Genomic DNA, 21,132 nt, shown 5'->3' with positions numbered 1-21,132 from the left:
TCAGCTTAGCATCAATGACACATGTGAAACGAAGGTGCAATATCTGGAAGGCCCCCCTCCCCTTCCCTCCATCCTCTTCTCTTATCACTGACAATAGACTTTGAAAACCTCCTTAGCCGAAGTTCATCAATGAGAAGGAAAGGTCGTGGAAAAATATCCTCAGAATGCGGAATTGGCATGCTGGGAATGAAAACAACTTCAAGAAAGGCCGAGTCAATCTCTGACGGAAATAATAATAAAAAAAACTCGTATTAAAAACAACAAAGCGATGGCAAGGTCAATGGAAACAACGCCCCCCTACTTCCACGTCATCAGTCAAAGAATCCCGAAAAGCCATTGCATTTAACCCTAACAGCACGTCGGCAAAATAGCGAGTGGTCCGAACATCAGCAGTCAACACACAAGTAGCAACAAGCCGACACGCACAAACAACAGCCGATACCAGGTGGAATGTGCGGGTGACCTATGAGCTTCGGATTTAATGCAAGTCACTTCCGTTCGGCTCAAGTCACACAATGCGGAAGGCTCAAACCTTTAGCACTCATATAAACAGCGCCTATCAGTAAAGCACTTCAAGATCGAGAAGAAGAAATCGTTTGGATAGCGGCGGAATTACAAAGTGCGTAATGTAAAACAAGACAAAGTGATTCGGAACTGCACTCGCAACTTTAAACCACTTTAAATCTTTACAATAGCTTTTTCCGTCTAGCAGTTGAGCCGGCCCTAAGGAATTCGAAGCAAAAGAAAAATATTTTAAACATTGAAATATACCGCAAAGTTCAGACGAATAAAAAAAAATAAAGAAAAATAAAATTACAGGTGTCGGTGCAGAAAAACGCGACACAAAATGCTCAACTCACGTGCACACACATAATCGTCGATTTCAAAAGACATTGTGAGGTACCATACGTCATAGTGCAGGCCTAAATAAAATAAAATAACACGTGTCGGTGTAGAAAAACGCCAAACGAAATGTCCAACTCACGTGCACACACATAATTGTCAATTTCAAAGGACATTGCGAGGTATGCTACGTCATAACGCACGCGCAATAGAATAAAACAAAAATACAAATGTCGGTGCAGAAAAACGCTACCTAAATGCCCAGCTCACGTGCACACACACACACATAATTGTCAATTTCAAGACACTGCGAGGCGAGGTATGAAACATCATAGCGCATGCGCAAACAAAATAACACGTGTCGGTGCAGAAAAACGCGACACGAAATGTCCAACTCACGTGCACACAGAACTTTCCATTCCAAAAGACACTGTGAGGTACGATACGTCATAGCACACGCATAAATAAAATAAAATAACACGTGTCGGTGTAGTAAAACGCCACACGAAATGCCCAGCTCGTGTACGTACGCACATAATTGCGAATTTCAAAGACATTGCGAGGTATGATACGTCATAGCGCACGCCCACTCATAAATAAAATAAAATAAAAATAGAGGTGTGAAACGACACACGAAATCCCCAACTCACGTGGACACACAATGTCGAAAGGCATTGCGAGGTATAATAAGCCATAGCGCATGCACACGCATAAATAAAATAAAATGTCGGTGTAGAAAAACGCCACACGAAATGCCCAACTCACGTGCACACACATAATTGTCAATTTCAAGACACTGCGAGGCGAGGTATGAAACATCATAGCGCATGCGCATGCATAAATAAAATAATACGTGTGCAGAAAAACCCGACACGAAATGTCCAACTCGCGTGCACACAACTGTCAATTCCAAAAGACACTGCGAGGTACGATACGTCATAGCGCACGCGCAAATAAAATAAAATAACACGTGTAGTAAAACGCGACACGAAATGCCCAGCTCGTGTACGTACACACATAATTGCGAATTTAAAAGACACTGCGAGGTATGATACGTCAAAGCGCACGCCGACTCATAAATAAAATAAAATAAAAATAGAGGCGTCGGTGCTGGAAAACGCCACACGAAATGCCCAACTCACGTGCACACGCAATTTCAAAAGACATTGCGCATGCACACGGATAAATAAAATAAAAACATGTTGATGCAGAAAAACGCCACATGACAGGCCCAACTCACGTGCACACAAATAATTGCGAATTTCAGACATTGTGAGGTATGATACGCCATAGCGCACACATAAAAAAAATAACACGTGTCGGTGCAGAAAAACGCGACACTCACGTGCACACACAATTGTCAATTCCAAAAGATATTGCGAGGCATGAAACGTCATAGCACACACGTAAGTAATATAAAATAACCCGTGCCGGTGCAGAAAAATGCGATATGAAATGCCTAACTCCCGTGCATACACATAATTGTCAATTTGTACGTCATAGCGCATGCGCACTAATAAATAAAATGAAATAAGTTTCGGTGCAGAAAAACGCGACACGAAATGCCCAACTGACGTGCACACATAGCGAGGCATTATACGTCATAGCGCACGCGCACGCACAGGCAGGCAGCAGACTGCACGAAACACATCCTCAGACACGCTCGCGTGAAATGAACTGGTCGGTATTATTCATTCAACGTCATTCGCGTTCCCTCAAAACGGCGAATGCCATAAATTTCCTCATTAGCTGACCCCATCGCTACCCGGAATAAGCCGCAATCAATAAATTGTAACAAGAAAAGGGTTCCAAGAAAAACTGAAACCGTTTCATCCTCAGATGGTAATCAAGGAGTTCGATTCCAGCGTCTAAATAAGATAGGTGTGGCTATCGAACGCGCTAATCAACACGACACCGTTGCCATAACGACGATTCTGTTGTGAATATGGAAATGGACATAAAAAAAAAAATCAAATCTTTATCAATACATTGATCTGTATGCAATTCCCTAACAACTGATAGCATTTCGTGTGTGGGCCCCGTTGGACCGCTCTGCATGCATCTCACGCACGAGCAACGATCTCGCGCACGATACCCGATTTTGCTGAGCACATAATTTCATTAAATTTATATCGGATATCATCGGATTGCAGTGGACGATTTTTCGAATTTCTCGAGACCACCGTTTAATTTTGCAAGTCCCCGATACAATGGAAAGAGCAAATTACCATACGCATCTACGGTGCGCATTGATTGGACAAATGGTAACAAGTAGAGGGTGGGGGAAGCGGCTTCGTATGTCATCGTTCGGAAGGGTGATTACGGAAACATTTTGGTTGTTTTCTGTAAAAAGGGGGAACTTGAAAGTTTCCTCTAACTAATACACAAATTAAGATTAAACTTGTGCCATCCTTCTCACTGACATTGCTTCTCTCAGTTCGGAATGGAGTTGAAAAGTGCAATTCCACCCGGTGATGAAATTCGTAGGAGGTCGCAACCGGTGCGGTGGTAGACGTGATTTACCACCACTAGGGGACGCATCAGCGTATCAACTCTGACGCAGGCAGACTGCTACCAAGAGGCAATGTGTACTCAATGATGCGTGCTCAGATTCAATACTTAATCAGCTTGCCCAGAGAGTCTTCCGAGTAACAGCTGCATGGATGTATTTATGGCTAATAAAATCTAACTAAATCTGTCTGCTAGGACAATAACTAGATCCCTGAAGGTAGTTTTTTGCTTCCCCCAAGAAAGTACACATGGAGATGGGGGCATTCCATCTTGTCACCGTCTTTTTTGGTCAACGTCCATACTCAGCTGCGATTCCAATTCTCAGAGGAAATTCGATTAGCACGCAGACTAACGTGAAGTCATCCGTGTTGCACAACCCCGACTGATGAATCCAGTCCCTTCCTTCGTTATTCCATTTTTCCCAATGAAAAGTTACTTTTCCTCCATTAAATAAATTTTAAAGTTCTTTAATGTGCCAGCTCAGTGCGTTACAGCCTCGTTAGCAAATACATAATGAATCATTGTAATTAATCATGACTTATTATTCATGATTTATAATAAAAAAAGAGCAAAAATAAACGATTTTTATGAGAGGACGTAGGTGGTAGATGACTTTCATCAACCGGTGAAATACCACCACTTTGCTTATTGGAGGCTTGAAGTGGTGAAACCCATGTTTAGTCTCTAGAGCAAAATTTCCGGCATCCCCCCTCTCCCCCATACTTCTCCTTCAACCCATGCACGGTACTAAGTGCTATAGGTTTTGATACCTTTCGTGTTTGGGGGTTTCATAAAAAAAAAAAAAAAAAAGAACATTTCGTTTCGGCGCATCCGCCACATTATCCATTTATTCCTCCAACCAGTGCATCAGCTACAATATGCAGTTCATGTATAACCTAATAAGTATGGAAGAAAAATAAATAAATAATAATAACTATCGGAATTCTATTGGTTCCATTGAAAGACTGGATTAATCGTTTTATTTATTCATTTATTTTTTTGAAAAAGCTGGATAAATCTCTCTATTATGAAATTTTATATTTCGCTCTACTGGGAATCGAGTTATTACATGCGGACGGACGAACAGAGAGAGAAGTAATAACTGCCGTATTTCTATTAGTCCGATTTTAATGAAATTTTGAATCGCTGGACAAATCTTTTTTATAAGATCCAAATATAAAACTCCATAAAAATCCAACCACTAGGAGCCAAATTATTACATGAGGACCGACAAACAGAGAGTTGGAAAAGTATGCCATTTTTTATATAACGTTTGCATAATGAATTTAAGCAAGTCACTTGGACATAACGATAGGATGATCCTTTGGGATTTTTGGGCAATTGCACGTTCAGGCAAAAGACTGATGACATCATAAATTGGAGCAGAATTTTAGGGTGAGGTATCTGTAACTGCTCAAATAGTCCGATCATTTATTTAACCAAATCGTCTTATTTTTTTGAAAGGCTGGATAAATCCCTCTATTATGAAATTTTATATTTCGTTCTACTGGGAATCCAGTTATTACATGTTTGTTTGTTTGTTTGTTTGTTATTAGGAGCATTAGCAACTAAGACCATATTGCTCCAGGATATGCGGTGGTCATTCCCTTGACCTTTCCGCATCCTCCGTATTTGGTGGTGACGGGCTCGAACCCCGGTCTAATCAAGAAGCGTGTGCTACGCACTGCTGCTCCTTCCCACCTGGCTACGGAGGCGCCTGTTATTACATGCGGACGGTCATTTCTTGATGTTCTTTTGTAATATTACTTCCATACTAATAGAAAAGCAAGTGCCATATTTCTATTAGTCCGATTTTAATGAAATTTGGGTTCGAATCCCGCCTCGGGCTTGGATCAGAGCAAAATGCAAAAACTTTGGGAGGTGCATTATGGCCACAGAAGCCGATGTGCCAACAACTAACAAAAGAAAAAAAAAAGAGATTTGGAATGGCTGGACAAATCTTTTTATCAAGATCCACATATAAAACTGCATAAAAATCCAACCGTTAGAAATCGAGTTATTACATGCGGACAGACAAACGGACACAGTGAAGACAATAGCCACAAAATGCAATAACGAAGGAATCTGTTGCTAAGAGAACATAAAAATCTTTGAGTAAATTTCGTTGCCACAATACTGTATCTATAAAAGGTTCTTTGAAACATGCAGGTATTAGATTACTTTTGGCAATATAATATACATGAGTATAGAGAAACTATTCGAAGTCAGATCAAGACGGATATAATTTTTTAAGGAGAAGACAAATGTATATGATGTCCGATGCTTAGCGTAGGGATTTGGCTCCTGAAAGAGCTATTTGGCTAGTTTTCAGGCAATTACACGTTCAGGCAAAAGACTTATGACGTCATAAACTGGCGCAGGATTTTAGGGTGAGGTGTCTGTAACTGCTCAAATAGTCCAGATCATTTATTTGCTCAAAGTCGCGGAGGAGAAAGTAATATTAGGTCAACGCAAACTGGTACTCAAGACAATCTATTAATGATTTCCATAATTCGGTGACTGCAGAACATAAACAGCCAGCGCTGGACTTCTGAGATTTTGAATCAGAAAGAGCTTTTTTTTTTTTTTTTTTTTTTTACTTTTTCAATACGTTAAATTTTAATGTTCATTTTAATTCGGAACTTTTAGCTGCAAGGGAGCGAACGAAAGAACAAACTATATTACTCCATATTGGGAGCTCTCCATATACTACTCCATATGGGGAGCTCCATATTTTATTGGAGAAATTTTAAATGTCAGATGGCTAGAGCGTGTCGATGATGTTGCAAAGATTATCCAGACGTTTTATCGTTCTAAATGGAAACCTTGAGTTGGAATGGCAAAGAAATAGAGAGAAAGAGAGACATTCTTACCTGGCAGTTCGATGATCTTTTTATAGACGGCAAGAAAGGCTGCTTCGGCTGCTTTGCTCCTCTTCGACAGGTTATCTACTTCTGTTTGGAAACTTTTTAATAGTGGGGCCACAACCTTGCGTACGTCCTGCGGAAGAAACATTGGATCACGTTACACAAGTTCGTATTTTAAAAAAAAATAAATAAAATGTTGGTAGAAAATCATGAAAAAAAAAAAAAAAACGTGTATTACACTGAGTGGACAGAAATCATGGGATACCTACCTAGTAACGGGTAGGCTCACCTTTCGCCCGGATAAGGGCAGTCACACGGTGAGGCATTCAGTCAACTAGTTCACGAAAGCGTTCCACATGTATTCCATCCATGCCTGCTGCACCGCTGTCCATAATTCCGTCGCATACCTGGGGTGAATATTCAAAGTTCGAACGGACCTTTCCACAGTATCCCAAAGATGCTCCACAGGGTTCATGTCCGGTGAACGGGGAGGCCATTCCATGGTGGCAAAATCTGCGGAATTCTTTTCGAACCAGTTCTAGTCACTACGACTCTATGGGGAGGGGCATTGGCCTGCTGGAAGAGTCCATTGCCCTGTGGGTGCACGATGACCATGAAGGGATGTAGATGGTCTGCAAGGATGGATACATAACCTGTACAGTTCAGAGATGCGTCTAGAACCAACATGTGCCAGTTGAACACGACCCAGACCATTACCGACCGCCCACCTGCCCGAACAGTTCCTTGTTGACACGACGGGTGCATAGCTTCGTGAGGTTTCCGCCAGATACGCACCCTCCCATCCGCTCGAAATAATTGGAAACAGAACTCATCGGACGAGGAGACCAGTCTTCAATCATCCAAGGTCCAGTGCCGATGTTCTTTCGCCCAGTTGAGGCGTAGAGTCCTGTACCGTGGTGTTAGCAATGGGACTGTGGTGGGTCGGCGGCTCCCATAACCTATTGCGACTAATGATCGCCTGATGGTCTTGGTGAAGACGTTTCTGGCATCTCCCTCGTTGAAGTCGGCTGCGATTTGTGCTACTGTCGCTCTCCGGTTGGCTTAAACAATGCGAGACAGACGTCGACGGCCACGTAGATGAAAGAATGCCTTTATTTTCCTCACATGGGCTCTGTGGACTGTGGACGTGTACTGCAGGTTGGAGCAGAATGCAGATTTGATTGTCGTATAGATCGTGAGACCACAAGTTGTCCCGCTTCAGCACCCAGAATTCTAGACCCCATAGTTTCTCGAGGCTGGTGGGAGGTGCGGCAGACCAAATTTCCATGGCATAGGAGAGCACGCTACTAAAGTACGTTTCGAGGTATTTCCTGATTATTTGTTTATTGTGAGTTCTGCACAAATCTATTTTCATTCCCCAGAAAGCTCGCAAGGCTTTGGAGTACTGAGCTTGAATTCGTTGTTTGTAGGTGAAGTTCACATCAAGGTTTACTCCTAGGAATTTGACACTATCAGTGGGAGCCAGAACTTTCCCTGCTAATTCCGGAAGTAAGGTATCAGTGGACGACATCCGACTTGGAGAAAAGATTAGATATGTTGACTGCTCTGGATTAACTGACCGGCCAAAAAATTTGGCATACTCACAGAATATATTAAGGTAGTTGTTTACAGTTTCTGAGGCGGTTTGTCTTGCTTGTGGCCTGAGTATGAAGTATGTAGCCTGAGTGTGAAGGGTTTTTTTGAGGAGTCTCATAACATAGTAACTTTTCAGGAGTCTTGGTAACTTTTCAACAGTCCCCTTTCGAGTCAATACACTTCTCCCACCTATACTGCAATGGGTTGATTACAGGTGCAGAAAGTTTTCTCTTGGACCTCCAGGAATGAATCCACTGAAGCTATGGCGTCACTGTCGGTGGGAAAACGGATGGCAGCCAGGTATTTTTCAAATTAGGAAATAGGCGAAAATCCGATGGTGCTAGATCTATTGAATATCGGGGATGGTCTAAGATTTCAAAGCCGCGCTCATGCAGTATATCCATGGAGATGAGAGACTTGTAAGCAGGCGCGTTGTACTAGTAGAACAAGATTCCTTTGCTGAGCTTTCCTCGGCGTTTGCCTTTGATGTTTTCAAGTAAACGCCTCACAAGGGTTGCGTAATATGCCCCTGTGACTCTGAGTTTTCTGAAGGTAACCCACAAGCAGCACTCATTAGCATTCCAAAAAGCCGATGCCATCACCTTGCCAATAGAAGAAATCGACTTGACTTTCTTCGAAGGGGATAGGAGCTGCGTTTCAACTGTTTGGGTTGCTCCTTTGTGTCTGGCTGAAAGTGATGGACCGACGCCTCATCCATGGTCACAAAGGAAGTTTGCTGGATATGCTTGAAAACTATGCTAATATTCACTTGACTTGAAAACTCTTGTGAGTTTTTGATCTGCTCTCAACAACTTTGGGAATTATCGTACTGACTCCTCTTACATAGTGACCATCTCTGTTATGTGGTGCACACGTTGAGATGCCCAAGACGCTAGAAATGTACTGACACTGATCACCAGATCATGCACTGTCAACAACTTCTGGAGTGATGGACGTTGCAGATCGTGCACAGTGCGGGTTATCTTCCAGGCCCTCCTTCTCTCGTTTAAATTCTACTGTCCACTTCTTAACCATGGAACAGGAAGGGGCATCCTCCCCCAATATTGTAATCATATCCTCATGAATTGCCTCTGTTGTTAGTCCCACTTTTTATAAATTGAAACTATGAAAATTGGCGGGTTGCTATATGAAATGTTATACATTAAGCACAGAAATTTTTAACACTGATTTCAATTGTTAGAATATATTAACAGTTTTACATCAGCCTTACAATTACTGGTCAGCAATGGGTCATGACTGTGTCGGAAAGTTCAGAAATACTTTCTCTCTCGAAGAATAAAGGTTTTACCATAGTTATGTCCAACGTCGAATCCAGACAGGTGTAGAACGGAGGGCAGCTACAGCGGTTATTCCACTTGAGCATGTGGGATTCCTTCTGAACCAGATAGCAATCCCGACACCATTTTACATTGCCGGCATTGTTAATTTGATGTAAGATCAAAACTTTTTGCATCTGGAGGTTGCTAATGCACCACAGCATGCGTTTATGCCTCCATATTCTCACCACTAAATCAATAACCAGTAAGTTGGTGAGAAAACTCACGCCAATATTTGATGATGTAAGGACACCTGCTTCCACTCTCTGTCTAATCTTCAGTGAAGAAAAAAGAATGCAAGAGAATTGTTAAAACTGCTGATACTGACCAGCTGCCACGGAAGTGTAAAGTATCATAAGAAGCTTTGGAAGATAGTTCAAGTCTTCCTTTCGTGGTCCTGTTTGCATAAGTGTCGTCTAGTGTTCTTCAACGTTGCTGAACTCATGCCCCAGTGTAATAAGAACCCAATGTTTAGTGTGGTGGGGCACGACCTACTTGTACGATAAGTAAGATTAAGGCATAGTTTACATTAGAGTAGGAAGAGACGCATATCTGAAGTAAACAGTGTTTTGTACAAAGGGTTGTTACATTTTGCTTAAGAAAACGGCTCTGCAATTCCGATTTCCATCGGGTGAACTAATGAAAGCAACTGCTGAAGATTCATCTTGATCTGCTTTCCTTGTATTCTTCAGTATTAAGAATGTTCTCACAATAATATAATTATCGCAAATTATACTGGCTTGTTTCTAAATTACTTCATTTCCTTGGTTGGAAATTAATCTTCAGCTGTTCTTCCGATGATTTATTTACATCCAAGAGTGTCTCCAGTGGAAAACGCTTGAACATCTCTGGTTAAATGAATGATAAAGGCATATACATAGACTAAATTAACTTTAAAAATGTGTAAATGTGCTCATTACATGTGCTGAGAATGGTAAAAATAGATAAGGTTAAAATTTCGTTTTCGTACTCATTTGTTGCTGACAGCTGAAAGTAGCCATCTGCTAAGTGAACATAAACGGCGATATACACTGCTGCAGAAAGAATTCGTTTTTTGGATGGAAGGAATGAATTTCGCACAAGATTCGGCAAAACTTCACCGAGCAGCAGAGATTCGATCTACGATTGACATGACTTTTGTAGCTATCAAATACCACTTTAAGAAGACCGACAGGCCTACCGTAAATGAGGAAACCACTGAGGAAGTAATAACGAGTTTCATCCAAAGGCCACAACAATCAACGTATCGGTCTAGCAAGGAACTCTTGGTGTAACAAAAGTAAGTGTAGAGAGTGTGTTACACAAGCACTTGCATCTAACCCATACAAGTTGCAGATTATACAAACTATTATGGCTGACGATAACATCAGATGTTAGATATTCTGAGTTGATATGTTTACTTCTTAGCAAAAGAACGTGAAAATACATGGTTTTCGAACATAATCATGGGTTTAAAAAGTTAACGCGTTTTGCGTGCAAGTTGCATCCTCTGGTACTGCAAATTGCTCCGGATAATCCCTTCCAACAAGATGGCGCAATCCTTAACTTTCCATAAGGACGTTCAAATCTGTTTCAATTCCCACATTACAGGTCGACAAGTAAGGGAAGAAGGTCCAATTCTGTGGCCAGCTCGCTCATTGGATTTTTCTCCCTTTTTGCCAGGCGCACAAGTCCCTCCCCCTTTGCAAACTGATGCGAACAATGTGAAGGGAAGGATCCCTGCAACGATCAACACAGTTATACCAGCCGTGTTACAGATCATCTGGTAAGGAGTTGATTACCTTTCGGATATATCCCACATTACTGCTGGAAACATGTCGACATGTAGCTAATATTTCCACTGCAACTCTGGTTTCAAAAGTGTGAAGCTACTTTGACTTATCACGTATAATTATACAAATTAAACTGGTTTGTTTCACATCAACTCTTTAGATGGTCCAAGAATCCATTCACTTTGAGGGGAGTCTCCAATAGAAGACAGCGGACACCCCTGATTCAGCGAATAACCAAGACAGAAAATATATATCAGTTTAAAGGATTTGGTGTGGCTTCAACTTCAAACTATCCTAATATTCTTGATTGTTAATCACATGATTCAAGTACCAATGCCGGGGGGTTACATGTTCACTTGATTCTCATTGTACATTTTATGGGAATCATTGGTCAAGCAGCGAAGTATTCGTCAAAAATTCCATCGTGTATTCAGTCCGCTCTTCACTTCGATGAAATTAATGTCGCTGCATCGAGAATGAATATTGCAAGACAGACAAAGAGTGGTTAATAGTAGTTCTCAGAAGGAAGTTAATTTGTAGCGAAGGCTGCGCTCAGAATTGTGGTAACCTACTAATGAAGAAAAGTTGCGATATTTTGCGGACGTTCGCAACGATCGACAATTGTTAGAATCGACCTAAAGATGCGATTAAAGAGGTGATTGATTTGTGCTATAGGAAACAGAGCGAAGAGATGAAGCAATTATTCGAACAAATGATGAAAACGCGAAACAATTTCAAAATAAATTAGATGCAATGAATATTAAAGTAAATGGCTTGGAAACAGTTTAAGATTTAGAAGTGATGTGGAAAATTTCGAGTGTAGAGGTACTGACTTGGAGAAGTTTAATGTTCTGGCAGCGGAAGGGGGAGGGATTGCGAAAACTGGTTTCGGGGGGAACAAAGTATAAATGAGTGGAATTGAAAAATGGTGTTCGTAGAAATAATTTGTGTATGAATGGCTGAAGACAGTAAGGAAACTTGGGAACACACACAAAGTTCTTGACCTGTTTAAAGAAAAATTAGAAATTCTTCGGTACGAAAAGATTTTACACAAGACACATTAAAGAATTAACGTGTTTGCGCCGAAGAGAGCTGCAACGAGAGAATGGAAGATTATACAAACACCCTTGACATTGCAAATTATGTTTTTCGCTTCTTTTTTAACTTCCACGGCAAAGTTGGAGTTCTTTGTCTTTTGCAACATCGCTTCATCTCTCGTCTACATATGCAAATGGTTCTGGTCGAGCTCTTGTATTTCCCTTTAAGAAATGCAAGAGGATAGTGAGGGGGAGGGGGGCATAAGATTATTCCTAGTATAAATAGAATGAGAGTGACACCAATCATTTCGATCTAATCAAAATCCCAGATAATCATTCCAAAAGAATCATTATTTTAGAAATAAATATTTTTGTTTCCAGGTAAATCAATACGACAGTGGAGGGATTCGACCCGATCTGAACGGAACTAATAGCTGAATTTTAAGCATTTTATCCTTAGTTTTGATAACATTGGATCGAATATATATAAATATTCCAGATCTGCCCCTCCAAGATGAAGAATACCGATGGATAAAAGTCCCATGGTTCTGAAAAGTTAGTAAAAGTTCAGCAACATACAGTCAATGTGTTTAACTGTACCAAATACGTGAAAAATAGCACGGAAATCTAAATTAAGGATTCTCAAAAATTCTCAATGATAAATGAATTTGTACGATTCGTTGCCCCCCCATAAATAAAACATAATTTCATTTGGATTGCGGTTTGGCAAGAAATAAATAAGGAACTCCTCTTAATAATTAAATTTTAATCTATGTATCAAAGAAAACAAAGAGAGAACCTCATAATTTTATAAAATAAAACCGCTGCATTGTAAATACAAAAAAACAAAATCACCTTTCAAACCTATGCAAAATTTTAAATTTCCGACCACCTTGGGGCATCGCGATCCACAGCTTCAAATGCCTTGTTGTAAATGTATAAAATATGGAACTGTCTGTGCGCCATCTTGCCAATTTGATGATTAAATTATACTTAATTTCATTGCCTTTCTTGAATTAGGTAATAACTTTATGTTCCATAAAAACACTTCCTCATTTCGGCTCTTTCTGCTAAGTTTCACACATGTATCGTATTTGAAACACGTGGTTTTAATAAGACCCACTTGACACCACTTTCTTTTTTACGCTATTGACGCTAAAATATCAGGAATTTTTATATCTTTTATTATTTTTTCGGTTTTTCCAATGAACAAGTCATTAATTTTACACATCTTTACTAAAATAAAAAAAAAAATTAGACTGAAGTGGGCTTTGGTTCAGCATATCCACTTATATAGAACAAAAAATGACAATAAATAATTAGAATATTTTCCAAGTTGTCGTTGTAGTTTTAGGAGCATCAGCGTCTAAGGCTATAATGTTCCATGTATACTGTCTGTAAATTGTGTTCTGTGGTCGATTTTCTGTTTGCTGGACGAAAAACCAGAGTTTCTGGGAGAAAAACCCACGCTACTCTCGACTGAAACCGAATAACTCGGCCACGTTGTGAAAAAGGCTCATAAAAGTTCCTCAGGCAATGGTTAGGACACATCTGGAATACTACGTGCAAGTTTTCAAACTTCGTTTTAAGAAGGACGTCGTCCAGTTGGGAAAGATGCAGAGACAAGTAACGAGACAGTTATGGGCACAAAGGGGTATTCTTGAGCAGAGACCTATCTGATCCATTTAAGGACTTGAAAGGAGATTCGGTAAAAATGTTGTGAATCTTTACTGTTTCTCAGATGACGTACACAAAGCGACAATTTTAAACAGAGAAAGGATAACTGCAGAAATATGTACGAAAATGTATCCCTCTATCCTAAGGGTATTTGACTGTTTGAATAGACCTTCATTATGGAAGTGGGAAGAATATTTATGATTTAAAGACAGAGCAGACAAATATTTAAAAGGAAGAGATAACGTGAACAAAAGTGGCATGGATTAAATTTAGTATTTATTTTAATTCTGCGTACTTGCATAATTGGTATACCTGCATCAGTATGCCAATACTAATACATCATGGCTTTTGGAATTTAAAATTATTTACGGGTAATCCAAGTAACTCAAAATTATGCAATGTTTGACCAGGGACAGTTTAAATATGGGATAACGCAATAATTCAAGACAGTAGATCTGAAAAGGTGACCAAATCTACTTGACATCATCCAACAGTTCGATTCACATGAAGGATGGCACATCAATAAATCGATGTTCAGATTATAATATAACAACTGAACCACATGCCTTTATTAAGAGAGTATTAAAATAAGATTAACTGTGGTAAGCCTATTTATCACACAGGGTCACATCCGTAGTAATGTATTGCTTTATACAGTCGAAAAGTGACCAATCAATTCCACCTCGAACTGTATATTCAGTCAGCTTTAGAGCCAACTTATTTAGATGATCCTACAACGCGTTACCCGAAGGTAAATTTTATGAGATCTAGCTTTCAGTTGTATCTAAGATTTTATGTTTATCCCTTGGTTTTTATCTCTACCAGTGAAAATATATCATTCTCATTTCTGTTACTCAGTTCCTCAAGGCCTCAATCAGGTATCCCCCCCAAAACGTCCAGTTGCCACGCTTGCATCCCCGCGTTCTAAACCATTCTTCATAAAGGTATGTCCCATTCCAATCTGGTTGCCCTTCTTTAAACCCTCTTGAGAATATCTGTCTGTTTTTAAGTTGTAGCTTCTTGAATATTCATGTCTAAAAGTCTAATCCAGCGATTTTTTTCCAATACTCGGGTTTCAGAGATCGTTATATCACTAATTTTGCAGAAATATGTCTCCTCTTCGCTGTCTCCCTTCTAGAATGTCTATGGTTCTACCCCTACCGTCTTCTTTCAAGGAGTTTATCTAATTTACTGTTCTTTCTGAACTTCATGAACTTCCTATCATCATTCTTAGCTCTCTTTGCCAAGGATTTCAGGCACTGGACTACTGCCTATTTTACACAACAACTGTTTTTGTCACAAACATGATCATATGAAACAATGTCTCACGATGGCGTCCCATGCTTTTTTCTTTTCCTGAATTAAATTTGTCAACTCTGTTGTTATCCATTTTGGCAACTTTCTTTCTCTAATTTCTGCACCGAAAACGATATAGTTCCTGACTTCTAGGAACCCTTAATTCCTTAAACGTTTCCCCTAATTCATTCCTGTCTCACAACATATACACTAGCTATCTTTCCAATTAACGCGTGTAGTATCTTATGTAGGACGGCTTCAGAACTTTAGTTCAACTCCGTCCTGGAACACAATGATGCAGAACTCTGCAAACTGCCAGTAAGGTATGTAATGCCTTGCTACAGTCCCTCTTCTTGAAATTGAAGCCTCGCCCTTTCCTTTAACCATTACTTATTTAATGACGTATCGCTACCCGTTGTCGGTTCCTGCACTGCCATATCCTCGATACTGGCCAGATCAAGGACATCTGATCCTCTCTCTAACATGCTGGTAAATTTAACAGTCATCCAGCTGGTTCAAAATCTGATTAAACTTGATTTTGACGGTCAATAAAAAGTAAATTAAAGTCATCCTAACGAGGCAATTACTGTTACTTGTCCACTCAAGCTAGGCAAAAAGATATTTGACATACCCCTCGAAGTCCATTGGTCTGCTATCATTTTTCCTTTATCACTAATCATCTCCCACCAAACAAACTCAACTTCCTCCCATGCAGCTTTTGATAAGAAGCATATAACCCTTTACACCATCCCTATCTCTCCTGTAGGCACTGTATTCAGGTTAATAAAATTCTTTGTCCCTTATCGCTGGATAGCACCATGTCCCAGTTATACATTCTGTACAGAAGGTTAAATTCTATAATTTATTACTACCTTAACACATCCTATAGAGCAAATTAAACAAGTTTTACCCCGAGGCCGGTGTCAGCTGATGATTTGAACATCCATTTCATTGAATCCTTCAGCACGTATGGTTAAACAATCTTAGACAAAAATAATTTTTGACATACTCCTCGAAGTCCATTGGTCTGCTATCATTTTTCGTTTATCACTAATCATCTCCCACCAAACAAACCCAACTTCCTCTCATGCAGCTTTTGATAAGAAGCATATAACCCTTTACACTATCCCTATCTCTCCTGTAGGCACTTTATTCAGGTTAATAAAATTCTTTGTGCCTTATCGCTAGATAGCACCATGTCCCAGTTATACATTCTGTACAGAAGATTAAATTCTATAATTTATTACTACCCTAATGCCGACCGGGTTAGCCAGGTGGGTAAGGTGCCTGCCTGGCAACCCAAAGGTCGCGGGTTCGAATCCCGCCTCGGGCTTGGATCAAAGTACTGCAAAAACATTGGGAGGTGCACTATGGCCACAGAAGCCGATGCGCCAACAACTACCAAAAAAAAAAAAAAAAAAAAACTACCCTAACACATCCTATAGAGCAAATTAAACAAGTTTTACCCCGAGGCCGGTGTCAGCTGATGATTTGAACATCCATTTCATTGAATCCTTCCGCACGTATGGTTAAACAATCTTAGACAAAAATAATTTTTGAGGAGAGTGCAAACATTACCTTGGTCCATGCTTCTTAAGTCATTGGACTCATATCCAATGATTCCTTGTCCCCCACACGTAAAACCCTATCCAAAGAGGGTACTCAGGTAAACTAATAACCTTTCTCTTACAAATTTTCCCATTCACCCTCCATCACACAGACATCCCGTTTCTGTTGCATGCCTTTTCAGATATTTCCGCGAGTACCATTCTTCTGAATTGAAATTTGTAATAAAATCGCTTTTCCCAAGCCAGTCCGAACGTGCCTTAACTAGTCAGCATACATTAATTGTCCAACTCCAAATCACAGGATCAACTTTTCCTCTTCCACATTTATTCCTTTTACTTTTATTTTTCCTTCCCATATATTTCTCAAAAAATACAATCTACAGAAATCCAAGTCATATAACAATTTTCTGTATTTTTAGCCTTAAACCCATGCACCGTGCTAAAGTGCTATAGTTTCTAAAGCCTGTTTGGGAGAAGGGGGGGGGGGGGTGTTATCGTATTAAAAAAAAAAACGTATTTAATGACTTGCTACCAAATGATATTAAGATGAGTTTGCGAGAGATTTTCCTGTGGACTTTCTCTCAAAAACAAAGCATCGTCAGAACACAAAAGTAGATATCCAAAGATATAAATAGGGATTACAGATAAGCCACAGGTTGTACAGTTGCCGCATCTAAACTTATGTCCTCATCTACTCTGTTTATTGTTTATTTTATTTATCGCCAAAACGATTAAGGTTAATAGGAGTTTGTATATTAGGTGTACTTGATTAATTTGATGTTTTGTGGACGAAAAACCAACTGGGGTTTCCGGGAGAAAAACCATTCAACCCTCGCCTGAAACAGACCGACTCATCCACTTTGTGAAAAAAAAAAAAAAAAAAAAACATACAATCTTAGACTCGGGAGCATCCCCCGCTGCCTTTGATAGCCAAGTTTCTATAACCATTAACGGGATTTCAACCCAGACCCTTTCCACTCCATATGCGGTGGACGGTGATTATATCCACTGTGCTCCCACAAGGGTCCCCTGACCTAGCAGTGCGACTTAACTCTTCTGCTATTTATTCTTAATTGTGAACACGCCATCTGAGATTTCTTCAACAGAGTTCACTTAGGTTCGTTTATACGCATTGGATAATAGTTAGGATGGCTCAAAGGGATGCACATTACCAAAATGATCTCACCACCGACTGAACGAGGGTGAACCCAAAAAGTGAGAGAGATACGAACCTCCTCGGAGACCCACCCGAAATCGGCGTAGCATTAAAGGGTTGTTTTTAGAGTGGCACAGAATTAAGTTAAGAGCAGAGAGTCGCAGAGCACATTGCACAATGGAGGTCTCCGTGCCGCTTTCTTCTACAGGGGCTCGCTGCCGATTCGTTGCTAAACTGTTAAGTCCAATTTCAACGGCGATCCCCTAAGACTGGCACGCGCAAGGAGTATAGACAGGAAGGAGAAAAACTATAAATTACGATGCCAACAACAGAAAAACGCTACCACAAAGGTGTAACAGCGCATTCCTCTATCATTAACATCATTCGCTCGTGTCGCAGAACACCGGAAAAGCATGAATTATCCCGCCACGAACCGTCGGTGGAGGTATAAAAATTCCGCCCACCTAACAACCAATAAATCACCCCCCTGCTAATCGCCGTGTAATGTTTACAACTTACAAATTAGCGAAGAAAATAATAAATGAGAAGCACATCTTCGAAACGCGCTGCACAAACTCCTCCTCCTGCTCGGCCGCATCCAGCATTTTTTCCCCCTCTTTCAATTGTTTCCCATTTCTCCAAACAAACCACCACCGACACTGATTATTACATTCGGTGGGAAAACGCGGAACCTCGCGTCCGAGGAGCGTCAGGCGGGGCCTTTTATTTCAGATAAATTGCAGTAATTCCGAATTCAAAAACTTTTAGCGCACGAAACCATGCACTTAGCCTCAAATTTTACACTTCCCTTGCAAATTGAGAGAAACCGAGGAGCTCGCGCGAGCTCAGGAGCATCCCCCGCTGCCTTTGATAGCCACAGCCTTCCGTGCATCCCTGGCGGCAATCCTCCGAACGCCTCTGGGACCACTTATCTCCCAGCACCCATGTACACTCTCGCACGTGTTTCGCTCTTTCTCCTTACTCTCCCCCAAGGCTCCCCCAGCCATCCCCCTCCCCACCTCTCCCCCCCACGAAACTCTAAAACAGAAAAGCATCAAGATTCCGTGTGAAGCGAAGGAATTTATGAATCTCAATGTCCACCACAACTGGAGCAGGTAATGGTCGGCTACAGGTCACGAACCCCGCTGTAAATCAATGGCTGCTCGTCTTTAATATTTAACGGGCGACACCGGCCACAGCGCAGTGCGTGAGATTTATGAACAGCGGTCGACCAATAATTTCAAAAACCCTCAAACTTGTGAGGTTGCGTGCTTCGTCGGAAACTGAGGCAGTAAATGAGGGTACGGAAGAGCCGCATAAGCACCACGAGCTATTTTCCGTCAAAACTGACGGCATCAAACACATCGAGAGCACCCTTTACTCTGTCTTACTCAGAGAGAGAGAGAGAGAGAGAGTCTTCTTCTTCTCACATAACCCCAAGAGAAACTCCACGTGGACTTGATAGCGCGTTTCTATGGAAACATTTTATTTACACTTCTGTCATTCATCCGTTATGATAAACATAACAGTACGCAGCATGCACATCACAATGGAAGCCCCCTTAACACAAATGCGAAAATTCAACCGGGGGGTTAACTTGTTAAGTGTTTTGGTTTCGCTAGAAAAACAGTTTTTCAAGGAGCAGCTCCCAACTCCAGCATCTTCAACCGTTTACGGTAGATGGGATGAGAATAGTATAGTGATCTCTTTCAGCCCAACGAGGACTCATCACAAAATTAAGTTGGAATTTGTTCTTCAGAAAACAACGCCAATATTCCAGGGGAAAAAAAATCAAAGATGTATTTCACTTATTCCTAACTAGCTAAAATGGGGATGTGAATCCCCTTCCCCCGATTTAGAATATAAAGAAAAATAAATAATAAAATAAAAACGCAGAAGTACAGTAAACTCCCGATAATCCGGGATGGTTGGGAAACAAATTTTCTCTGATAACCCCCAGAAAGATAGATAAACTTGTAGAGGTTACAAAAACGTGATTTTTTAAAGGATCCATTCAACAATCATCCAAAATTGACATCAATAATTTAAATGATCGAGATTCCCAAAATTCTGGATAAACGTATTTCGGTACTACTTCATATTGAGGAACATTACAAAATCACCTACAAGGAGAGCTGATTGAAGTGTTTGAGGCTTTCAATTGATTGGATAAAAACCAAATGGTGATAGCATCCTTACTGTTGCTCAGAGGACATATTGAAGGAGGACATAAGTTGAATTGAAAAAGGATGGTTGCAGAAGAGATGTCCGAAAACTTGCTTTCAGTAACTGATTTTTGGAACAAACTTCCATCTGGTGCTGTAGAAGTGGGTACTTCGAGTAAATTTAAGGAAGGATTACATAAATTATTTATTAGAGGATAGTGAGATTTTGGCTTATGCTTTAGAAGCTTACCTTCTTACATCATTTGGCCTACTACTACTAGTAATGATATAAAGTGGTGTCGAAGAGAATAGATCCGCACCTGAGATGGGAAGAATGCACAGAAAAACGAAATGACTGAAAAAACAGGTGAGTGACCAACAAAAGAATTTCAAGAATTGGAAAACATACAGCCAGAATTGAAACAGTTGTTGTTGTTGTTGGATTTTAGGAGCATCAGTGACTAAGGTCATATTGCTCCATGTATATTGTCTTTAAATTGCGTGTGTTCTGAGGTGGATTTTCTGTTTGCTGGACGAAAAACCCAAGTTTCCGAGAGAAAAAACCATGCTACCCTTAACTCAGACCGACTAACTCATCTACGTTGTGAAAAAGACTCACAATTTCTCCCGTCATCGAGGGGATTCCAACTCAGGTTTTTTCCACCCGGTGTGGGGAGGACAGTGATTCTATAAACTGTACTACCCACAAGGACAATTTGGATAGGACCAGCTTTCCATCTCATGTCAATTTTCCCGTTTGTTGCTTGTAGATCATTAAAGTCAGTAAACGTTTTCGCCACTCACTTGCTCTCCGCAGATTAGTTATTCCGTCAAAACACCCCGGTACGAGGGGGGGGTTACACTCTTTGGCCACTGTGCACATGCACTGGCACTTAAAGTAAACTCTAGCCGTGATATAAATAAAACACAGTCACCATTATTACTTTAATTATTAAAACATAAGTTCCTCTGACTTTCGGGGTTCAAAATTGGCAGCTCCCTAAATATGCCATTATAGAGGGCGTAGAAAAATGTGAGGGGGAGACCAATGGAGCCAATTGCAATCTACATGTCTAATGTAGTTACAAATGTTCGAAGCAGATAACTGGGAGAATAAAAGACTGCGAATCATCCCACTATTTAAGTGCAGTCTGCTAAGAAGCCTCATTCTACCATCAATCTCTCGCTCTAATGGATTCAATGACAGTAGGTGGACTATTCATTCCAGGCGTACGATTTCACATCGAGATGACGGCTTGATGATGCCAAAACGCTTGGCGGGTTTGCGTTTTCTAATCCGAACATCT

The 21,132-nt window shown here is 40.6% G+C and overlaps 1 protein-coding gene across 2 annotated transcripts in view; it reads right to left on the bottom strand.

Annotated features, from left to right (window-relative positions):
• The window catches only part of LOC150089039 (homeobox protein cut-like 1), a 537,440-nt gene that overhangs the window by 313,201 nt on the left and 203,107 nt on the right, over positions 1–21,132 (bottom strand). For both annotated transcript variants that reach the window (XM_090369790.1, XM_090369791.1), the window contains exon 3: positions 6,228–6,354. In XM_090369790.1, coding sequence (XP_090225916.1) covers positions 6,228–6,354 — 127 coding nt within the window. The remainder of the gene's footprint in view (positions 1–6,227; positions 6,355–21,132) is intronic.

The sequence above is a fragment of the Mastigoproctus giganteus genome, chromosome 3 (assembly GCF_048544385.1).
Source record: "Mastigoproctus giganteus isolate SK-2022 chromosome 3, ASM4854438v1, whole genome shotgun sequence".
Taxonomy (NCBI): domain Eukaryota; kingdom Metazoa; phylum Arthropoda; class Arachnida; order Uropygi; family Thelyphonidae; genus Mastigoproctus; species Mastigoproctus giganteus.
Note: the sequence above shows the minus strand (reverse complement) of the source record. Positions and strands in the feature narration are given on the sequence as shown.